General features: G+C 33.7%; 1 protein-coding gene and 1 pseudogene across 3 annotated transcripts in view; one reads left to right on the forward strand and one right to left on the reverse strand.

Annotated features, from left to right (window-relative positions):
- The first annotated feature begins 1,699 nt into the window (after positions 1 to 1,699).
- The window catches only part of MMS22L (MMS22 like, DNA repair protein), a 113,198-nt gene continuing 91,424 nt past the window's right edge, over positions 1,700 to 23,473 (forward strand). The window contains exons 1-9 of one of the 3 annotated variants that reach the window (XM_039853183.1): positions 1,700 to 1,845; positions 2,425 to 2,600; positions 3,627 to 3,752; positions 5,186 to 5,235; positions 10,464 to 10,551; positions 10,647 to 10,824; positions 13,294 to 13,384; positions 14,914 to 15,044; positions 16,489 to 16,602. In XM_039853183.1, the coding sequence (XP_039709117.1) occupies positions 2,440 to 2,600; positions 3,627 to 3,752; positions 5,186 to 5,235; positions 10,464 to 10,551; positions 10,647 to 10,824; positions 13,294 to 13,384; positions 14,914 to 15,044; positions 16,489 to 16,602 (939 nt within the window). In that variant the 5' untranslated portion in view covers positions 1,700 to 1,845; positions 2,425 to 2,439. Of the gene's footprint in view, positions 1,846 to 2,405; positions 2,601 to 3,626; positions 3,753 to 5,185; positions 5,236 to 10,463; positions 10,552 to 10,646; positions 10,825 to 13,293; positions 13,385 to 14,913; positions 15,045 to 16,488; positions 16,603 to 23,473 lie in introns of all 3 variants that reach the window. The other 2 variants (XM_039853184.1, XM_039853185.1) reach the window with 2 other exon arrangements.
- Positions 12,197 to 12,315, reverse strand: LOC120595219 (uncharacterized; annotated as a pseudogene).

Consider the following 23,473-nt stretch of genomic DNA (forward strand, 5'->3'; position numbering starts at 1 on the left):
AGTTATATCTTCTTGATATAACTGACTCCTTTCTCTCAGATTCATACTCTATCCTTCTTTTGCCTAAAATCTAACCCAGGAGACTTAACTTTACAGATTACATCCTTGCCCTCTGTTTTCAGGTTGGTTTTGCCCAATGAGATGTACCGTGGAGATACTGGAGCATGGAAGGAAACAGGTTTGGGTACTTAATCTTTTCAGCTCCTTCTTGCTGGGTTGCAGGTTGGCAGTGGCTGTGTTTTTCTATGAAAGCACAAATAGATGGCTATCGGGTAGGTAGGTGGCTGTCTCCTACAGCAGGTAAGTCTCCTTCGACTCTGGTAATTCTTTCCCTTACTCCCCAGGCCTACAGTAATAATGACTGGTTGGTTCTGGTTGCTTCATCATCACTTTGTTTTCAGATAACCCTGTCCACACCTTTGTAAATAGCCCTTTCATTAAGCACCCTTCAATCACCTCTCTGGAGTATGCCATCTGTTACCTACTGGGGATTCTTACTGCTATGATACGTGTTATCGTACTTGCTTAAATTATTCAGAGAATTTATTTGATTCTTCCCTTTCCACTCACTGGTTCAGCCAAGTTTATCACTCAATATCAGGTACTTGAAAAAGGAGTAAGTGGGCTATTAGAATGTTTTGAATAGAGGAAGAAGTAATAATGACTATATTGACCCAGTTCTCCTAAACTCAGCAGCGCCAGTGCCCAATATTCTCATACTTAGGCACTATTTCCTAGGATTTGTTGTAGATGACACTATGTGTCATACTAAAGACGCCACAAGGACCATAAACGAGCTGCAGTGATTCCCAACAAAGAATGAGGTCTCCTGATACATTGACTGAGTGTAATAGACATGGCACCCATCACAGCAGTCCTAGGTTGCGGTTCGAATAGAGATCATACTGTGTCTTTCCCCATCTCAACCTATTTGTCAGAAAATGTGCGGTGTTTTGTTTGAACAGAAGAGTTATGACAGGCTCCCTATGCAGGAATTAAACGCAAGATAAACTGTATTGTGGAGGAACGGGCAATGGCGAATACTCAAATTACAGCAGCACGTTGGAATGATAAATTCTCGTGTTTTTCTTGAATCTAAAGGCGGTGATATGCTGAAATGTGTTCTCTTAGACTGAAATCTGAAGAGCTTTTCAAGAAGACTTAAAAAGGATTAAAATGCTGCGAACGGGATACACTTTTACAAAAGCATTCAGGTTTAAATGACTTAAACCTGTCCGGATGCGTTGCATAAAAATGTAGCAACAGTTTTCTCATCAGTGTTTCCATACTTTGGATTAGCCTCATTTTTGCACTTGTTTGGCTCACTATCCATGAACAACGGGCACCCTCAATCTCAACAAGAGTTGCTGGCACTAGAGGGGGAAGGAGATAGGATGGGGCGGCTCTGAGTGTGAATGAGACACTTGCTTCGGATACACTCGAATTAAGGTCTTTTCTCAAGTCCCGCCGGAGAATTACTCCGCTGTCCCTATACCTTGCTCACCTCAGCTTCAGTTTGATTCTCCTGGCCCAGTGAAGCCCCGCCTTCCGGCCAAAGCCACCAATTAAAACTAAAAATGAAAGAGTAAAAAGGAAAAAAAAAATAAGCGAAAGCCGTACTAACTCCTTGGATCGTCGACTCTCGCGAGAACTAGCGGGTACTTGGCAGTCCTGCGGAAACCTCGCGAGCAGGCCTCCGGAGGCGGGCTCTGCTGTGGCTCCGCCCTTCCTGAGCGCGGGCGCACCTTGGCGGGAATTTCACTTATTTGGGATTTAGAACACACGACTCCGGGACCGTGGTCCGGACTGCTCTGGGCGCACCTCTGGGCCTGAAAGTGTGAGTAGATACGAAATGCAAATAAGGGGCCCCCCGGTGCGCAGGGCACCGGCTCCCTTTGCCATTTGCCGGGTTCATGCCGGTCTCTGCCCTGGCGAGAATTGTCCCCCCAGCTAGGAGCAGTACTGTTGGGGGTGGGGTGGCGCCGGCCCCCCGATTCCCGTCGCGAGGCTGTAAGGGAGATTTTCAACGACGGTGCGGGGAAACCGGCATTGTACTGTTTAGTAACCTAGGGGAGGGTGCAGGTTCAGGCGGTTTCGGGAGTTGAAGCTGTATCTGTCCTGCAAACATTTCCTCTTTTCCCTGTCCAAGTTTGCTGGGTCCGATCTAGAGGGGATTTTAAGTTCCTGCTACAGCCAGCCGCGGGTGCATTTTGCCTAAGTTCTGACAGTCTTGATCTTGGTGACTCGGTGGGAGAGTTGACGGGAATTTGGCTTCTTAGTTTTTTTTCTTTGTGCTGGGAGGGAGGCGTTTTGGGAACTTTCTGAAGTCACTCCCAATATCTAGGCCCGCCCCACCTCCAGGGCTCTCATCACAACTTATTTGGAACCCTTAATGATAATTACAGTGAATCCCAAACATTTCAGGACATGACGTAAACAATGGATATGTGTTCCACTGCGTCGATGTTCCTGACCGACAGCTTGGAACTGGAACTGGGGACTGAGTGGTGCAACCCCCCTTGCTTTTCTTGTGCTTTTGACCACAGAGGAGGAAAACATTTTTCTGGAGAGTCCTACCTTTCCAGTGGAGCCCTTAAGCGGTAGGTAAAAAATCAGAGTCTGTATTTCCCTCATCAGATTTTTCATCAGTTTTTTAGAAATGTTATTTAATTAAGATTATAGTCAATTAAACTTTGATGTTCAAGTCATGTTTTTGTAACTCGTTCTAATATTATCAGACAGATACAAGCTACTCTGTTGTTGGTTTCCTGGTTAGAGCATACCTGAAAGAGTTTTGGATATGAAGAACTTCCTTTCTCTACCTGATGCTCTCTTACCTTAACTGCTGCCTCAGCTTTGGGGTGGTAGCTGGGTACTAATCTCCCTTTTACTTAAAGTGAATTTTGAACTACTTGGGCTTTTCGAAATAATATTTCCTCCTAAAACATGAAATAATGTTCTGGAGCTTGTCAGTAATTCTTCACTAAAACATAGACATTTTTTGTTGCCCAAATCCTTCTGATTCTATGTACTAACCATACAAAAGTCTTATTTTTTAAAACTTTCTAATAAATATACCAGATTGTGTAAATTCACAGGAATGTTATTCTTCAATTCACAGGAATGTTATTCTTCAAAGTTCTTGCCTTGGGCAGTTGTACACATATCGCAGTAAGACTATTGTTTTTGAAATATTTTGAGAATACTTACCGAGGCAATTTCAGTCAAAAGAAATCATTTTTGTTGGTTTTTTAGTTAATTATACCTTGTTCGTATACCTTAAAAGGTTACGTTATTTTCCAGACACGGCATAGAAACTTTTAGCTTTTTAAAAAATTAAACGCCCCCTCAAAGGGTGAAATTTACAACCAAAGACCACTATTAAACACAGGCAAAAGTATGTTCCTTAGATGTCATTTGCATTTTTCACGTAAGTTACATTGCACTTTAAATTGAATTTTTAATAGTCTAGCTGTAGTATTCCTGAATATGTAAGGTTACGAAGGGATGTTGTTGATTTTGTAATATCATTGCTAGCATTTTATATATAAAATAGATTCATAAAATGTCAAAAAAGTATGGGACTTAGCATACTTTTTATGAGATTAAACTAGTTTTCATTTCAGATTAATTTTGAATCTTGATCCTTTACCAACTAATTTTGAAGAGGATACAGTGGAAATATTTGGTATTCAGTGGGTTACTGAAACAGCATTAGTGAATTCATCTAAAGTGCTATTTCATTTATTCAGGTACGTTTTGGTTTTGTAACTGCCTTTGAATGTAGATGCTGTTCAGTTGTAAGTTACATTGCTGGGTGGTTTCTGATGCTGATATTAACAAAAGCACCTATAGAGTTGTGCATGTTCTTCACTTGAATGATCTTATAAGTAAAAAATCAAACAGTAATGTTTGATGGAGCAATGGTTTTAATGAATTGTTTTTTAGTGAATCTGTTACTTTTCAGAATCTTTATTCTTTTGTATTTGACATGTATTCAAGACATATTTAAGGCTTTGAACTACATTATAATTTGGGGAAAAAACACTTTTGTTGCTTAATAACCATAGTCTTTCAACAATTTTTAGGTAACGAACTCAAATTTTCCAAATATATCTTTCAGACTGTGTAATAGAAATATGATTGATTATTATGATTAATTTGGACAACAAAATATTTTGATGAAAAATTTTAAACATACCCAAATGTATAGAGAATAGTATGATGAACCTCCACAAACTTTCCCTTGGTTATAATAAACAAGGTTTTATCACATTTTCTCCATCTTTTTGGCTTACGTATTTTAAAGCAAATTCTAGGCATCATGTCATCATTAAATATTTCAGTATGCATTTCTTAAAAATATGAACTTTTCATATGAAAAGCCTTATCACAACAAAACTGAAATAATGTATCATTTAAAACCCAGTCCATATTCAGATTTCAAATGATTTTGAAATAGTTATTGAAGACAAATTATAATTAAAAGATACATTAAGAATGTATATATAGTACATTTAAATGAAAATGGAAAGGTGGAAGAATTTCTCTTCCCACTTTCATCTCATAAGACCTTGTGAAGACATCGCTATATCTGTGCCATTTTGTGTGTTTTATTAGAACAGGCAGAGTGAGTGATTCTCTGATTCTGAACATTACAGAATGAGTTGAGTTTTTATCTAAGACAGAGGTCGTGAATATTGGTTAATCTTTAAGGAGTTGAAAGGCAACTAGGAAGAATGGTAAGAGAGTACTCAGGATTCAAGGTGGAACATTATAAATATAACTTTCACTTATAACTCAACTCTAGTCTACATTATACCTTTTTGAACTTAACATTTTATTATGTAACTGTTAACAGGATATTTTATATAAGTATCTTAAACTTGAAGTTTTAATAGTATCTCATTGGTAGTTAAATCTATAATATTTGGTAAAATTTCTGAGATATATGCAGCTTTTAATAGGTTATTTTTGGAAATTCAGACAAAAGCATATATTATCTTTTCTGAAAGTTTTCACTACATGAAGCTGACCCTGTAATAAACATTCATGAAGTAATTAAATGCCATTCACAATTGGGAAACACTAAAGCTATGTAATGAATTTGGAGATATCCGTGTAATTGTTACATATTTAAAACTATTCTAAAATAAACTCTCACGTTACATTTTTTTAAAATTAGGCAACAACTGTACAACTTGGAATCCTTATTACAGGCCTTCTGTGATTTTGGTAAGTTGTATGTTTAAGACCCATGAATTGCACATGGGTTTGTGTTGCATAATTGGGATATTATAATAATATGGTGGAAATATGTCAGAATTTTTGGGTACAGTGTATTTAGTGTTCAGAGAAAGTATGACACTTAAATTTTGTTGTAGCTGAGATAGTATTTTTTCAAATCTGTAGGTAAAGTTTAAGGCTAAACATCTCTGAAGTGAATTAGTAACTTGCTTTGGTGGTAGGGAGTAGGATGGAGAACTCGTAAGAGAAGTAGTGTCATACCTTATACTATCTTACTTTTCTGCTTTTTTTCCTCTGTTTTTGATATTCAATGGATTACTGATTTGGGGAAGCTTGTTATAGTTAAAGTAGTGAAGGAAATTGAAGGACAGTATGTTTTAGGGCAGACCAGCTGCTTCTTTCTGGCAGTTTTGGTGCAGTTTGTATTTAAAATCATGGCTCTGGTGAGCCTGGGTTTCAACCCTAGCTAATTGTGGGTTTCACACAAGGTAATTGTTCCCACTCCATTGAGGTCTTGTGAGAATTAAATGACATAATGCATGTTAACTGCTAAGCCTAGTGTCTTATTGGTGATGCCCAGCAACTAAAGATCACCTGGAACACACCTTTGGTCAAAGAAAGGTTTAGCGGCTTACTAAAGGGAGAAATAACATGAGAAAGTTGAGGTTTCTCAATAAGAGGGATAAGGGAGGGGCCTGTAATAGGATTTGGGCTTGTGCCAGCTTATTTGGGTAGAGTTTAAGGGGGTTAGGATTAGATGCTGTTAAGAAGCAAGGGCAATTTGATGATCAAGTTACGTTAATTTTTATTTAGGAGTTGGGGCACAAAGTGAGGCTAGAGAGGGTTCTAATTAGTAAAGAAGCAATAATGTTTTCTGGGAGAGGGGGATGTTCTGATTTTGTATATTGTGTGTGATTGCATAATGCCTTGTTTTTCTATCAAGACATGATTATAGAGAGGTTTCGTTTTTGTCTTGTTTCACCGTAATCCTGGAATGGCCTTGATTTTTTAAATTATTATTTTACTAAAGTATAGTTGACATACAATATTTTATTAGTTTCAGGTGGACAGTATAATGATTTGATATTTATGTGTCTTATGAAGATCACCACAGTAAATCTTGTAAATATCTTTCACTGCACAAAGTCATTACAATATTATTGATTCTATTCCCTAGGCTATACATTTCATCCCCATGACTTATGTTCTTTATAGCTGGAAGTTTATACATCTTAATCCTCTTTACGTTTTCTACCCATGTTTCCATCCCCCTTCCCTTTGGCAACCATCAGTTTATTCTTTGTATCTGTGAGTCTGTTTCTGTTTTATTTGTTTTGTTTTTTTAGGTTCCACATATAAGTGAAATCATGATTTGTCTTTATGTGACTTATTTCACTTAGCATAATACCCTCTAAGTCCATTCATGTTGTCATAAATGACAAGATTTCATTCTTTTTTATGGCTGAGTAATATTCCATTGTGTATGTTATTAATTCATCCATTGATAGACACTTAGGTTTTTTCCATATCTTGGCTATCGTAAATATACTGCAGTAAATATAAGGCTGCATATATCTTTTGAATTAGAGTTTTCATTTTCTTTAGATAAAACCCAGAAGTGGAATTGCTGGGTTGTGTGGTAGTTCTTTTTTCATTTTTTGAGGAACCCGAAATACTATTTTCCATAGTAGCTGTACTAATTAATATTTCCACCAGCAGTGCACAGGGTTTCCTTTTCTCCACATCTTTGCCAGCACTTCTTATTTTTTGACTTTGATAATAGCCATTCTGACAGGGGTGAAGTGATAGCTCATGTGGTCAGATTATTTTTGATATTTTATGAAAACTTTAATAGCCTAGCTGTTTGCTCTCAGTTGTGAGAGCTGTTCTATTTTAATTGTTTTCTCAGTGTGTGCTCAGTAAACATTGAGTATTGTTTCATTATCTTCTGAGTCTCTGCTTCATGCACCTTACTATGTAAGGTGCTGACAAATCAAAGTAGAAAAGTATGCTGCTGAAGAGCTTGCAATTGAGTAGGACAGACAGACATGTAAGCCTAAGTCAGCATGATAAATAGAAAACTATAGTGATAAGAGGCATTTATAAGCAGCGACGGGACCCAGGGGCTTCATCTGTTTATATGCCCATTACTGAGTGATACCAGATCTGAGTCTTCAAGGATGAGGGAAAATTAGCTAGGCAAAAGATTTTGGATACAGGAAGAGTTCCAAGTAGAAACAACTGTATAGACAAAGACATTGAGGTATGTAAAATAAAAGTTCAGATAGCAAGAAGTGGTAACTGTGTATGGTTGGATCAGACTATGTGTGTAAGTGATGTATTCAGAAGGGATAAGTCACAGTTGTCTTGGTAAACCATGCTAAGAGTCAGAATTATATTTTGAAACCCTGAGGTAGCCTCTAAAAGATTATAGGAACACAGCAAAAATACTTCATAGAGTGAATTAATTAAACTGTGTTTGAGGTTAGCATTTATTATGCAAGATTATTCCTTGAAATTATTCCATTGACTTAGAACAGTTCAATGGACCATTTGTTGAAATGGTTATTTGTTAAACTGATGTTTTGGCTATTTTTGTTGCTTACAAGAACTTTTAATGATAGATTCGTTGAACAAGTTAGCAATATTAAAGATTATCCCTAGATCATCTCATCCTTGTCCTACAGCTGTATCAGGGCTTTGTTAATAAACTCATGTAGCTAGCCTTGGCCCTCAGCCCTTCCCAGAAAGCCTTTATGTAAGATCACTTACTAAAGTGCATATGGTTCTTGTTCTCTTGTTCATCATACTACCTGGATGCTTTCCTGTCAAAGCAGAATTACATACAAAATAATGTATGTTTTGCTGATACCTATTATTAAATATAGCTGATGTTACCTCTTTTTCAGATACTGTATCTTTTTCTGTAGATATTGTATTTGGATTGTATTTTTTTATATCTTCTATTTCTCTCATGCTTTTTTTTTAATCCATCTTGAATATATAGAGTATATATATAACTGCTGGTTTTCGTTGCCTGCAGAGTTTTCACATTGTCAATTCTAGGTCTATTTGTATTGATTGATTTTTCTCCTAGTTCTGTTATAGTTTTCTGGTTCTTTGAATCTAGTAATTTTTGTATTGTCTGATGGACATTGTAGATTTTACACTGCTCCTTTCTGGATTTTCTTGTATTTCACTAATGTTAAATTTTGTTGTGGCTCACTGTTGAGTACTTGTAATCTAGTACTTAGATCTTTATGAATCTTGTTTTAAATTTTGTTAGGACTTTTAAGAAGTAGCCTTTAGTCTAATGTTAATTTAGTTCTAATAAGGCTTCTGAGGATTCTTTCCGGTATATTATGTTGTTTTTTTCCTTCTTGCTGGTGGGGACTTGAACTGTTCCCTGGCCTATGTAAGCTTTGTGGAGAATTGTTTTCTGGTGTTTTTCCTAGTCTTAGATTATTTTTTCTCATGCTCAAACAGATCAGTACTTAGCCAAAGACTCAAAGGGGACCCTCGTGCATTTCCTGAGCTCTTTTTTGTTCTTTACTTCTTTTTTTCTTCTTTGTTACTTTTGCCCTATAAATTTAGACCTCCCTAAACACAGATCTTATATCTCCCCAACTCAGTGATTTGGACTCTGGGTTCTCTCTCTCTGTGCTGCAGCCTAGAAACTGTCTCTAGGTGGGAAGCTGGTGCAGTCTTATGAATTATCTTCTCTCTGGGATAGTAGTCTTGCATCGTCTTGTGTCCAATGCCTGCAAAAAATTTTTTTATGTTGTTTTCTGGTTTTCTACCTTAAGATGGAAGATAGGGAAATATGATTTCTTTTACTCCATCTTCACTGGATGCAGGAGTCCATAGCTTGTTTTTAAGAGAATACTGTCTCTATGGGTTGAGAATTGTGAAACTGAGGGATGATAGGAATTTCGTAGGTGACATATAATTAAGTTATAAAAATGCACTGCACTGTTGAATATAAACATTTGTACAATATCTTTACACTTATGCTCCTGTTGGTTTTTGCCAAAATAATGGATATGTTTGCTCATTTAAATGCAAATTTAGAAATAAGTTTTGCTTTATGTTTAACATATTTAAGAATTTGTTGTCTATAATTCTTATCCTGTTTTCTCTGCTTTTGTTTAGTGATTCTCTCTTACTCTTTTTTTCTTATAGGGATTATCAGTTTTGCATATAGTAACCTCCCAGATAATTTTTGTTGATGTGAATGTTGAAGTGAGGGAAAGATGGCAGGGGTTGTAATTGGGAGAAAGACAGGCACTATTAATACATCATTCAGGGCTTTATAACTCATAAGACATTTTAATTTCATTCTAAATACAGTATATGCCTTTCATGGGTTTTGATTTAGGAGGAACATGAATTGATATACATTTAAAGCAGATTTTGTAGTTAGATTATGGGGGGAAGAAGGATGTGGGAAAACCTATTAGCTCTGTTGCAGTAATTTGAGAGATTATAGGGACAATGGATAGTTTGAAAATATATTTTGGTCATAGATTTAATAGGACTCTGATGGATTAGATATGAATTTGAAGGAAATGAAGACACTAGAATGACAGGGCAACTTGGCATCAGTTGTAATGAGTAGACACAAGAAGAGGGCAGCACGAACGTGTTTGAGAAGAAATCTAGGACTTATTATTTGCACTGTGTGAGCAATCCAAGTATAGAAGTTAGGCAGTTTGTCATGCAATGTCTGGAGTGCAAAGTGAGAGGTCTGGGATATAAGTAAACGTTTTCAAGTTATCATTTTGAAATAAAGGAACTGATGAGATCATACACATAAGAAGAAATATATGGAGATGAGAGGACTAAGGACTGAGTCTTGAGGATCCCTCATACTATTAGGCTTGATGAGGAGGAGCCAGTAAAGGAGAGATAGGAGAAAGGATAGATGAAGAAAGAAGACTGGTGGTATGTGGTATCAGTGAAGACAGGTGCAGCCAGTGCTACGGCAAGGGCAAGTTACTTGAGGACAGATAGGATCCATTATTTTGGACAACGTGGATTTCATTGGTGACCTAATAACAGCAATTTTTGGAGAAAGAGTGATGGCAAGAACAATAAAGGAATAAGTGGAAAAAATTAAAAGACAAAGAATTGCTCCTTCTGTGGTTTACAAAATTTTTTTGTCATTGCTCACTAATTGTTTAAGCTATGATCAACATTATCTATTTTGGTTTTAGGGAAGATATCAACCCTGCACTGCAAAGCAGACAATATTAGGCAGCAGTGTATAACTTTTCTTCACTATGTTAAAGTTTTCATCTTCAGGTAGGACATCAGATGAGTATTTTGATTACTGCATGAATTTCTGAGTGCACATTCATCCACACACTGGTTGTTTATTGTATCTAATCGTTTTTTAGGTATCTGAAAGTACTAAATGCTGATAGTCATGTTCCTGTTCATCCCTATGAGGTCTTGGAGGCTCAGCTTCCCTCGGTGTTGGTTGATGAACTTCATGGATTACTCTTGTATATTGGACATCTATCTGAACTTCCCAGTATGAATCCAGGAGCATTTGAAAATAAAAACCAAATTAAGGTTTGACTCATTTTACTTTTAAAATTATTGTTTTTTTCTCCTCACAAGGAATATTCATTCAAGATTGAAGGAAATTAGTCAAGAGTGCAGCTCTGGAATCAGACTGCCTGATTTGAAAGTCTGGCTCCTCCTCTTATTAATTATTTTGCCATTGGGCAAGTAATACCTCTTGCCTCAGTCTCCCACCTGTATCATTAGTACAGTTTCCTAGAGTTGTTGGCAGAATTAAATAAATTAAAATGAATAAAGTGCTTAGACTATAGTGTAACACTGAATCAGAGAGAGTTATTCTCTGTTCCATTTATACCTGAAAATATTTTAAAAATTCAAATAAAATGATCTTTATTTTCTAAAATTTGTATCATCTTTCCCATTGATAAAGGTTTGGGAAACCCTAGTTTTTATTATGGTAAGAGTCAAGATTACCTTATGAAAGTTACACTTTCAAAACCACAATATTTTGTTTCTTCTGACTTTTAAGATCTTTTTGGAATATGATTAAGATTGTTGTTACTAATGCTCTGTTGTTCTACCTGTGATAATCATGTCCTCTGAAGTTTGTTTTTCTTAAAATTTGTATAGTTAGCATGACCCAGTTTACAGTTATAATTAATAAATTCTCCATAGGTTAATGTGAGCTTATGTGGATGCCAAATTGTATGTACTTCCCGATGGATTTCTTGAACTCTCAGCCTTTTCGTTCTATTTGACTTTGTTTTCAGGAAGATGTCATTGTCAAAATTTAAGATACAATTAAATGTTTATATATTTATGTGAAGTTTAACAAGAACAAAAAATTGTGTCTAATCCTTAGAAAGCAAATAGGTAATTGCTTTTAATCATGTTTCTTAGTAAAGATTGATGGGGAAGGCATATTTTCCCTTCATTTTAGTCTCTATAAATTGGACTTATTTTTATTTTCTGGGTATCCATCAAGTGGTTAAGAATATGATAATTTAGGAGCAGAAATAAAGAATGCGTGCAAGGGTCCTCAAACTAGGTTTTGCCTTTCATAGGCTTTTTAATTAGGCAGACTTGAAAGGATAGGATATTTGAAGATCAGAAGACTGAATTTTTAAAACAGGAGAACGTAGCCTTCAACACATAAACAACAAAAAAAATTATATGCGAAAATTCTTTTCTAAAACAACAGCCAAAAAAATATAAAGCATCTTTTAAGACTTTGTATATTTCTTATAGTTTATCAATCTTATATATGAAAAATATTAATTTAATTGGTATTTTCACTGGAGCATCTGCCTTTTATTTTTAGAACTGTTTTTTGGTTTTGCTTTTTTTTTTTTGGCAAGGCAACCTTGGTAGATCTCACAGATTGCAAGGACCTTGTCAGCTTACGATCTCTTATTTTTTACTCCTATAGCACCTGGTCTTCCTAGGTGGTCTCTCATCCAAGTACTAACCAGGCCTGACCCTGCTTAGCTTCCGAGATCAGCTGGGATTGGGCTTGTTCACGGTGGCATGGCTGTAGACTAGAACTGTTTTTATTAGAGATATTATTTGTTGGGTGTGATATTTTACAAATATTTTCATCTATCTTTTTCAGCAATTAAACTGACTTCCTAGGTAGATTTTAAGTTTTTTATGTAATTATATTTGTCAGTTTTTCTTTTGTATCATTTCTGCTGACATTAAAAACATACTTGTTTTTTACATTTATCTTTTTATCTCTTTTTTAAAAATATGTTATGAGGTGAGAAATCTCACTTTAGTTTCTTATAAATGAGTAAGTTAAACTTCTGTTTTTTATTGAATGACCCATACTTTCTCCCACTGATTTGAGATACCATGTTTATTCATTTCTCTTTCCTCTTTTTTGCTGTTTTCTATTATCTATTCCTGAACCAATAGTTTTGTTAGTGTACCATTTGATTTTGTTTGCATATTTGATAAGGCAACTTCCTTTTCCATTATTCTTTCTAGTTGTCTTAATAGAACATGTGTGTTCTTGTATTTTTATAGTGATATTAAATATTGACTGAAAGAAGGTTATCGATAATGGGCATGACAGTGTCTACATAATAGTTTAAAGTTCTTTTGTTAAAATACTTTATAGGAGTTCCTGGGTATGTATTACAGTTAAAAACATATTTTCTAACTAAAGTCTAATACAAAATCATGAAAATAAGTATTTGTAAAATTCTTTTACTGCCTGTAGCAATAGTAGCATCAGAGGTTGGTAGGAAGGGACTGTTAACTACTATACAAGTCTATTCAGCAGCCCTAGGTGGGTCTAACTTAAACCTTTAGAAGAAAAGATATCCTGCTTTCAAAGATCTCCAATGAAAGAATCTTCAAATGAACAAGACAGAGATTTTCCCTGAGCTTTTGAATAGTGGTAGGTTACTCAGTTCTTTATTGTTGTGCTTATGGAGGAGTGTTGTGATATGCTATCAAATACCTTATAAATTATTATGAATTCTTAGTCACAGTTGATAATGTCATTCACAGCTTTTTCCACCATCATGGCATTTGTTACATCTCCACTTAGATATCCATTGGCTGGTGCTAGAAATTCTTCATATGCTTGGTGAAAAAATGAGTAAGTTTATGGATTTCTGATTTATGTCCTTTTTCTAATCTAAACTTTTATTGTTTTTTTAAAATGACACAACAGTAAGTGTTTTCTGATTTTTTAAAAATCAAATAGTGACTAAAGTAAAAAAGTAAAAATCTTACTCCTTTTTACCAAAGATAACTACAAGGAATAGCTTGGTCTGCTTATCTTTCATACTTACTATCTATTAGTATACATACATAGAAACTCATAGGTAGATATTTTGATTGTTTCTAACCACAGATGGTATCATCACATTGTTCTGTTTAGTGTTTCATTTATCAGTTTTTTAGAGATTAATGTTAGTACATATAGTTTTACTTTATTCATGTAGGGCTATATGTAATGGATCTATCATAATTTAGCCAACTCTAATTTTTAATATTCAGTTATTTCCCTTTTTGATATTGCAAATAATATTTCATCGAACATCCTTATGTATATATACATGTTTGATACTTATACAAGTTATGCTGTAGCATAGATTCTTTGAATCGGAATGTCATATTGTAGTTTTAATATTGCACATGCTCTCTATTGCTGTACAGTAAGTTTCTTTAACTTGTCTATATTAACTGTGAAACTTGCCTTTGCTTCATACTCTTGCCAGTAGAGGATGTTTTTATTTTTTGCCAACTAATACATGAAAAATAATACTGAATCTATTTTTGTAATTTGCTGATGACCAGTAAAATTTAACATCTTTACATAATTGTATTGTCTTTTTATATTTTCTTTATTACTTGTACATAATCTTTTGCAAATTTTTCTGTTTTTTTTTTTTTTAAATTAGTTTGTTATAGATAGGAATCTTTTATATATTGCTTATTTGTTTCTTGGTCTTGCTTTTTGTCATGTTTAGGTTCCATTATCAATTTAGCAATATTCTGGATATATTATTTATCAATTATTTAAGTTACAAAGATATCTATACCTCAATACCTGCTTTTCAATAAACACAAAAACATACATGTCTATATGTGTGTGTACACTTACATATGTACATACACACAAACATACAAAGATATACACAAATATATAATTTTTTCTCAAGTGGACTTACTCTGATATAGGTACAAATTTTAGCATCTGTTACCTTGTTTTGTTCTATTTCACACAAGAAAATAATTGCACATGCTTAGTTTATCATTATTGGTTAAAAGAATAATATTTTAAAAGCTTTATTGGTTAGAAATATAGGTAAAGATTTTCTCATGTTTACCTCTTTTTTTTTCTTAAGTGATGTTGCTTTGTTGATTTTCAAAGGTGACTACGTTAAGAAAAGTCTATTATATGGTACTTGGAGGGATTGAAATTTTTTTCAGATGATGTTTATTAGTGCTCATATAAGAAACGATTTACCTTAAAATTTAATTTATACTTGCAAAAACTTGCTTTTAATTGTATATGTTATAGTTACATATGTTAATTTAAAGGTATACAGTTACTTTTCTCCTTCTGAAGTAGTGAAATCTACTGTATTTTTAAATAAAATTTATTTTATTACATTTTAGAACAAGTCGTATATAGTCGTCAGTTTATAAATCCGGCAGGTGACAATTTAACCAATGTCAGCATATTTGAAGAACATTGTGAAAATCTCCTTTGTGATTTAATAAGCCTGTCACTCAACAGGTATGACAAGGTAATGCTTTATGAGTTTATTTGTATTTTTGATAGTAGCAATAGTCAATCCTTAATGCATGTTGTTTAAGCTATAAGAGTTTAATCTAAATTCTTGCTAATGCTTTCGGTTTTATATTTACTATTATTTGGCAGTTGAATGAGAAAAGAATTTGATTTAAACATTTAAAGTAGGCTGGAATTAGTGTTTTTATAGCTTTTTCTTTTCAGAAGACTTTCATCTTGTCAAAAATTAAAACAGGATGTTTATGATAATGACAGGAAATTTAACCTCTTTTCAAATAGAGGCCAGCCCTATAATAATCAGTTATATCGCTGTTACATAATGAAAAAGATGAGTAATTAACTAAATCAGTTGATAAATTTAAAGGGGGTAGTTTTGTTTACTTATTTTCATGAAAGATCTAGCATCATGGCAGAAATGACTTGTTTTTACTAAATTGTATTTATATAGAATAATGCAGATAGATATTTAAAGGTACTACAGTACACATTTTCAGGTAATGGAAATTTATAGATTTTAACATTTATTTTACATTATAAGTACAAACCTTGGAAAATCAGGATTTATAATTTTTTAAATGTATATTATGTTTTAAGTATTATCAGTATTTCTTAAATTTCATCTATGTTTATAATTAATGTAATTAGCGGATTAACCAGGAATGATATAGTAATATCTAAACAGTTTACTTTTACTATGTATTGTTAGAAATGTATACGTAATACATGTGAAATAATCTATACGTTATGAATTTCAGAAGTTTAGTTATACTTGCAAATATACCGTATTCTCTCAATTATTTAGGGCCACTAAAGATATATTTATTATAAAAATGGTAAAATTGCTTAATTTTATTAGTCCCTAATAACTGTTTTTATTCTGACTTGTAAAAATTTTTAGTCTGCTTTATATTGAGTCAAAATTTATTTTCTGCTCTTTTTATTAGACTTTTTTTTTTTTCTTTTTGTGGCTGATATGTTAGATCAAGGTTAGGAAACCATGGCCCTGAGGCCAAATCTAACACACCATATGTTTTGTAAATGAAACTTTACTGGAACACAGCCCATCCTTTTTTACTTATTGTTTATGGACGATGCTGCACAACAATTGCAGAGTTGAGTAATTGTGAAAGACTATTATCATGAATAAAGCTTCAAATTATTTATTATCTAGCTCCTTACAGAAAATTTGCTGACCATTGAACTAGATGATTAAAGCACAGATTTTTTTAAAAATTGAAAATAAACTTTATTTTGTGCTTTTGGTTTTAAAATGGGAATTTTTAAAAGTTAATGAAATGCCGCATTTTTTATAAACAAGTTTACGTAATTGAGCATAAATTTTAAGTTATCTGAATCATCCTTTTTAAATATTTAGGAAGGTGTGTGGCATGTAAAATTTTGCTCTATTATAAGTAACTAATTTTGGTTCTTTTTTACAGATTAGACCCTCTGAAGCATTAATGAGTCACAATTGCCCATGTCCATGCTTTAAAGAATTATGGGTTCTACTCATTCATCTTTTAGATCACAGAAGTAAATGGTCTCTCTCAGAAGTAAGTTGTAAAATTGATGTGTTATTGTTATGAATTATATTTTTTCAGTGGTTTTGGCCAGGAAGAATCTTATAGATTTCCTTCTCAATAGGACAACAACTACCACTAAACAGAGCATTAACTGATTTATTTTTTGTTTTATCAAGAATCATTTGACTAAAATATTTAATACCCTCTAGTAATTCAGGAATCATTTTAGTGAGGAAATGTGACAGATTTATATTTGGGGAGAAATAAAACATAGGTTTCCATTAATCAAATTTACAGTATCTTATTTCAAGGAGAGAGGAAGAAAAGTGTAAAGGAGAAGATGGGAAATTTTCTTTCACTTTATTTTGACCAAGTCTTTATTGTGGAGCTTTTTTTTTATTTCAAGTATTATGGATTAAAGGAAAAGGAGAAATATCCATAGGAAGAAACAACTACAAACAATTGAGTGTGAAATGATGCTTAAAATGGTGTACGTTATATGAAAAAGTACTTCTAACATTTTATGGATTTTTGAATTTTCCAACTTTCTACAATTTGGGCTTTGAGTCCTGCTATCGAATTTAATAATAAGTACATTTTTAAGTTATTTTACAGTAAATTTACTAAATATTAGTAAAATAAAGTAAGTTTGCTAAGTATAAATTTATTGTATTTTTACTTCTTATTGAGTAAGAAGTTTTTTCCCCTGACAATTTGGTTCATCAGTAGAGTTCAGCTTTTTACAGTGAGATTTAAATATTATAAAATTTCAGCAATTTTTTCCCTTTGATTATTTGCCAAGACATTTTATTTATTGATGTGGTAAAAAATAATTTTTTCGTTTTCTGCAAAGGTTAATTTTATTTTTTAAGAATTTTAAATTTCTTTAGAATTCTTATTTTATAAATTTCAGACTTGAAAGTGTAAGCCAAATAGTTGACGTAGGCATGATTATACTTGTTGCTGTTAGTCTTTTCCTAGGTTTTAAGCAGAAAAGTAGGCATAATTTAAAATATTAATTATAGAAATTTGCATTATAATATATATTATTTAACCTACATGATTTGTATGCTTTATGTTTTATGTAGTAACCAGACATATTTGTCTTAAAACAATATTTGAGGTCATTTCACTTTTTAATACTACAAAAGTAAGTTATTTTCAGATTTGAAGGCTATTTTATTTTGAAAGTCAAATTAGAAGTTTACATTCCAGTAAGATAGTTTGACATTCCTGCTTAAAAAAAAAAAATCTAATCTAACCATGCTGGGTACCATATAAGAAGTATTTTAACTCTGTCAACGAGCTTGTAGAAAGTAAGAGGAACTGAGGCCAAAAACTAAATTTAGATGGGAACTCCAGTCACTTGAACATTGAAGCTACCTCATCACCTTAGATGCACTTGCAGAATTGTGAAAACTTGAACATTAGCTTTCATACATTATAAGGTACAGAGATGATAAAGCTCAGAGTCAACCCAAGTCAGTAGCCTACTGATGTACCAACTACCCGTAAATCCAGGCTCCCAAAAAGATGAACTAGAAGCTTAACTAAATTTGTAAGGAAAATTGCCTGTCTTTAACTGTGGTGCTTGCAGTTTAAAATTGTTTGTTTATTAAAAGCCAGCCTTCATGCAGATGACAGCCTGAAGTTCATGGTGCCTAGATGATACTAAAAATTTCAAGCCAGTGACTTCTAAACCAGTGACATTGTTCAGCAGTCATGGACAATGGGTGGATGCTTAAACCTGCCATATCTTCCCATTTAAACTCCCCCAAAATATAGAAAAACAGGAACAAATAAAACTACACAACGTGTTGATAGCCTAACTATAAGATAGGAATATTTAAAGCTGTAAATTAAAAGTAAAAACCACCAAATTTCTACCACAAAACTTACTAGCAAGCAGGGGCAGTCAGAAAAGTTGCTTAGAGGAGAGAAGGGGGCTAGTAGTAGTCAGTCATAAAGTTGCTCTAAAACCATTGCCAGAATGTGAAAATACTGAAAAAGTTTTCTTATAGATCAGAAAACTCACTATAGGATAGGAATATAAAAGTGTGTGCATTACATGAAAAGGCAGTCTTTTAAAGGTAGAGCTTCTAGAGAAAAAAAAAAGGCAAAAAGGAAGGAGTCCTCCGTGGTGATTGGGGAAAATGATAGGAAGTAAAAGAAAATATGATCCTGTAGAACAAAAGAGAAACAAACAAACAGAAAACAAAAGACACACCTGCTCTGCCACAACCACTACCACCAAAAAAAAAAAACTAGTTAAAAACTGGAACTTTGTACATTAACAAAAGAGGGCTCCACTGAACTAAGAATCTTAAAGTAGTCCAAATCTACAAAATGAGAATACAGAAACTAAATAAGTCTTTCTAAAGTTACTACAAGAAAACAATTGTTGTACTTTAGCTGATGATACCCTTTCCCCCAGAAACAACTATAAAGCAGAAGAAAATTGTAAGACAACACTTCAGACTGAATTAAATAGACAAGCATTTGGGGTTGTTAAAAACACCTTGAATAAGATATTCCAATGTTAAAATAAATAGACCAAAAGCCAGGAATAAATTTAAAAAGCAAATTGAATGCAGGAGAGAAATGGAAATAAAAGTTATTTAGAATTGACTAAATTACAAGGTTCCAAGGAGAACAGACTGAAATGAAAATTTAATTAGAGGCATGGAAGAAAGGTAACCAAGGGACTAAAAATGAGATAAAGGAATATTGAAGAGGTAGAGAGAAAATGTTTGAAATGGAAGATAGGCAAAGAAGAAATAACTATGTTTAAATGGAGGCTCTAAAGAAGAAAACAAAACAATGGGATATAACTAACATTCAAAACTGTTATCCAAGAAAACATTCCAGAAATAAAAAGAAGACCTAAATCATACTGAAAGTGCCTTCTGGATAAATGGAAAGATTAACTCCAAATAATCCATCTTAAGACATAGCTTACTAAAACTATTTAATTTTAAATATATAGAAAATGTCTTTGTCTTGTAGTAAATCTTTAAATCCTCCAGACAAAAAGACCAAATAAAAGATCAAAATAATTGAATTATTTTGAGAACTCTTCTAGACTTCTCAAAACAACATACCTCTGCCATCTGGAAGAGGACACTCACCTGACCATGCTAATACCTTATTTAGGACTTCAGCCTCAAAACTGAATGAATTAACAATATGGCACAACAGAACAAGCTTTCAGCTTAGAGAAAAGCAATTTAGGTTCTACCTTTTAACTCTGTGGAGTTTCTATGGACTGTAACGATGAGATACTCCCTTAATAAAAAGCTCAAGACTAAGAAAAAGTGATCATACTAAAAAAACAAAACAAAACAAAAAAGTCCTAAAACAAAGGAGCAAGTTAACTATTCTTTGCACTATCTGCAGTGGCTTTGGAGACTAAGATGGATGTGGATAAACTGAGAAAGAAAACCAAAAAAAGCAATTGAAAGTTTCAGGAGGAACAGGAAAGCCTGTGTTTCATCTGCCAGGGAGTTAATGATACCACAGAATGTTGACAGCAGGCTAAGCTTCATACGGGACTTGTGCTTAGGAGCTTTCCATACTGCTGAAAGCAGTGGGGTTTTTTTTCTACTTTGTACAAAGATTTAAAAATTCACAGTGTGACAATACTGATTTATACAATGCATTCCATTTACTCTGTGTGTGTACACTAACATTATTCTAGAAAGAAATATTTAATTCCTTGTCCCTATACCTTGCCTTCCCCCACATTATCCCTGGAATGAGATTTAAAGTTTTCCCATTGAGAAAGGGATATTTTCTGCAACCAAGTGAGTGTTTTAAACATTAACGCTCTAAGGAAATTATCCAAAGGGGAGAGGCAGTTCAGGGTTGTTGAGTTATTTTGAAATGTCTAGGCTGCTGCTGACCTTTATGAAGGCAACAGGATGCTGCTTCCTAGGGATACAGGATAAGAAGCAATTAGAGAAGCCTAGGAGAGGCTCTAGAATGTTTGGGAATTCACACTTAACCTAAAATTCTGTGGGAATTCCAAGAATGAAAATAAACTAATTTGATCAAGGACATATTTGTGTCCCAGAAAATATTGTAAGCAGGTAATAATACTGGATAGATCTGTATGAGTGTTTTCCTAAAAAACCAACACTCATTATCTAGTAGACTTCAATTAGACTTCAGTTCAGTTTCTCAGAAGAGGAGGAAAGCTAATTAATATTCCTTGAGTGCTATTTCTTATATGCCAGAAAGTAGAATGGGTGTGAGGTTAAGTAAACTGTTGAAATAACAGAGTCAGAATATATGAAGCTGGATTTATAACACGGATTTATTTGATGCCACAGCCCATGTTTTTTCTACCACATGATTATGTATGAAAGTTCATGTTGAAGAGAGTTAGAAAAAGAAAACAAAGGAATAGCTGAAGTAATTTACTCTTCTTCTTTTGGGGAAATAGACCTAAATGTGCACTTTCAAATTTCCAAAAGTGCCACAGATGAGACAGGGGATATATCACGTGCAATATAAAGAGTTGGAGCCTGTACACATTATATATTTTAGCTGCCGCAAATATGTGTATGTGTATATATGATGTGACCTTTAAGCATTCATACCGAATGTTACAAAAATTTACTGTGGAATAAAAAGTTATCAATGCCCATCCCCAACCAAAGACTCAGAAAGTATGGGCCAAGGATTCTATAACTTTGACCCTACCAATCAATCCCAGTTCTAGGAGTTTACTCTCAGTATATACCTGCAACAATTCAATAATACATATGCATCAGGCTATTTATTGCAGCATTGTTTGTAAAAGCATAATATTAGAAACTACCTAAATGCCCATACACAGAAGAGTGGTTAAATAAACCATGGAATATCTGCATGTTGGAATATTACACATTTGTACAGTAGAGTGAGAAAGATGTCTGAACTGATAATGTAGTAATTCCAGGGATTTACTGTTAAATGAGCAGAGTACAATAAAATATTTACAAGGTGCTTCCTTTTTGTGTAACAAAGTAGAGAAAAGAAGGAGATAATTATATTTAGTTTACACAAACACTGGAAAGACAAATCAGAAACCACTGAGATTTGTGGGTAGGAATGGGAGATTGGTGAGTCAGAATGGAGTGGAAGGGTTTGAATGTGTTGTTTTAAGTTAGAACCTTGTTAATCTTAATCTGTCAGGTGCTCCAGAAATAAATCAGCATGTATGGAGGGGGAGGGTTTCCATAGAATATAAGAAGAAACAATTGAATCTAACTATTGCAAGTCAATAACACTGGGGGGCGGTGGGTAGAGGACTAACCTAGGTTACTTAGAATGCTCTAATTTGACTATGTACTCTATAGCTAAAGACAAACTAAAGAAGTACAAATACTGGACTCCTGTTAGGAGATTTGTTTTTACAGTGTTACATATGGGTTAGCAATTTAAATCTATTTTTTTGTATTCTAAGACTTAGCAAATTAATATGTTGTGGGTAATTGGAACTAGCTTCGTTACTGTTAGAAAATTCAGTTACAAATATAGAAAGAGGGAAAGCTAGAGTGAACCATAATGAATTGGACTGGATTTAGGTATCAGTATGAAGTAATGGTTTTTAATAATTATAACTAGATGTAGGTGTGCATACATTTTTCACATTATCTACAGAGGGCCTAGAAACCGTGATATCTGAGTAACAGCAATTTGCAGCTGTCTTGGTTTTGAAATAACCATTTTCCAGTGAAAGGAAACAAGGCTCCTTTCGCAAATGACTGATACCAGATTGGGGCATGGAAAATAAAAAATGAGCCTGGAACATTTTGTAGCACAACCTAAGAAGGCACTTAGAATATGAGGACATTTTGAAAGAATACACCAACATGTAGATCTCCCACAAGCCAAACCTGAGATAGTTTAAGCAACAAAATAAATGGTAGGAAAGGATTGTAATCTGTACAATAGGACTTTGTAAGTCCATACTGACAGAAATAAATGAATAAATAGAGAGTAGGGGAACTTTTCCTAATAAATGTAAAAGTATGATGGAATTAGAAAATCATCAGTTGACAGCCCCCGTAGTAACTATTTCAGGCAAGAATGCTCAGTGGCTGCCAAAAGTACTATGAAAAACAGTATTTACATAGCTTGATAAGTATCTCTACATGATATTTATTATTTACAAAGGAAGTAGTGCAGAAACTCTGGCAGATATCACCCTAACCAAGTGATCAAAGTCAACCAATTATAAGATGGATCGGTATTATATACCCTCAGTATGCTCCATTGAAGGGACAAAACTGTTTCTTTGGTATTCCTACCCAAAATGCATAGCGTGCATCTAATCATGAAGAAACACCAGTCAAACCTAAATAACTGGCCTATACTCTTTAAAAATGTTAAAGTCATGAAAGATATCTGAAAAACTGCTACAGATAAAAGGAAACCGAAGATGGTAGCTACATGCAGCATGTGAGAATAGAGAAGATGTCTGATATAATTGTAGTTCCAAAAGAAGTAGAAAACGGAACAAAATATTTGAAGAGAAAATGACTAAATATTTTTCAATATTAATGAAAGCTATCACATTAAGAAACCCATTGAATTCCACTTAGGTAAAAGGATAAATACACCCAGATACAATATAGTAAAACTGTAGAACATCAAAGATAGAAGAGATTAAAAGATGTCAGCCAGAAAAATACATTACTTTCAAAAGTGTGGCAATTAGACAGTCGACTTCTCAACAGCAATGGAAGCCAGCAGAGATGATACCTTCATGGTAGTAAAACAAAGTAATGGTCAACCTAAAATTCTTCATCCAGCAAAATCTTTGAGAGTGAGGTGAAACAAAAGCTATTTTTAATGGAGCAAAATTGAAGGGAATCCTAAAAGTTAATTTTTAGTTAAAAAATAATGATGCCAG

Source organism: Pteropus medius, unplaced genomic scaffold (assembly GCF_902729225.1).
Source record: "Pteropus medius unplaced genomic scaffold, Ma_sr-lr_union100, whole genome shotgun sequence".
Taxonomy (NCBI): Eukaryota; Metazoa; Chordata; class Mammalia; order Chiroptera; family Pteropodidae; genus Pteropus; species Pteropus medius.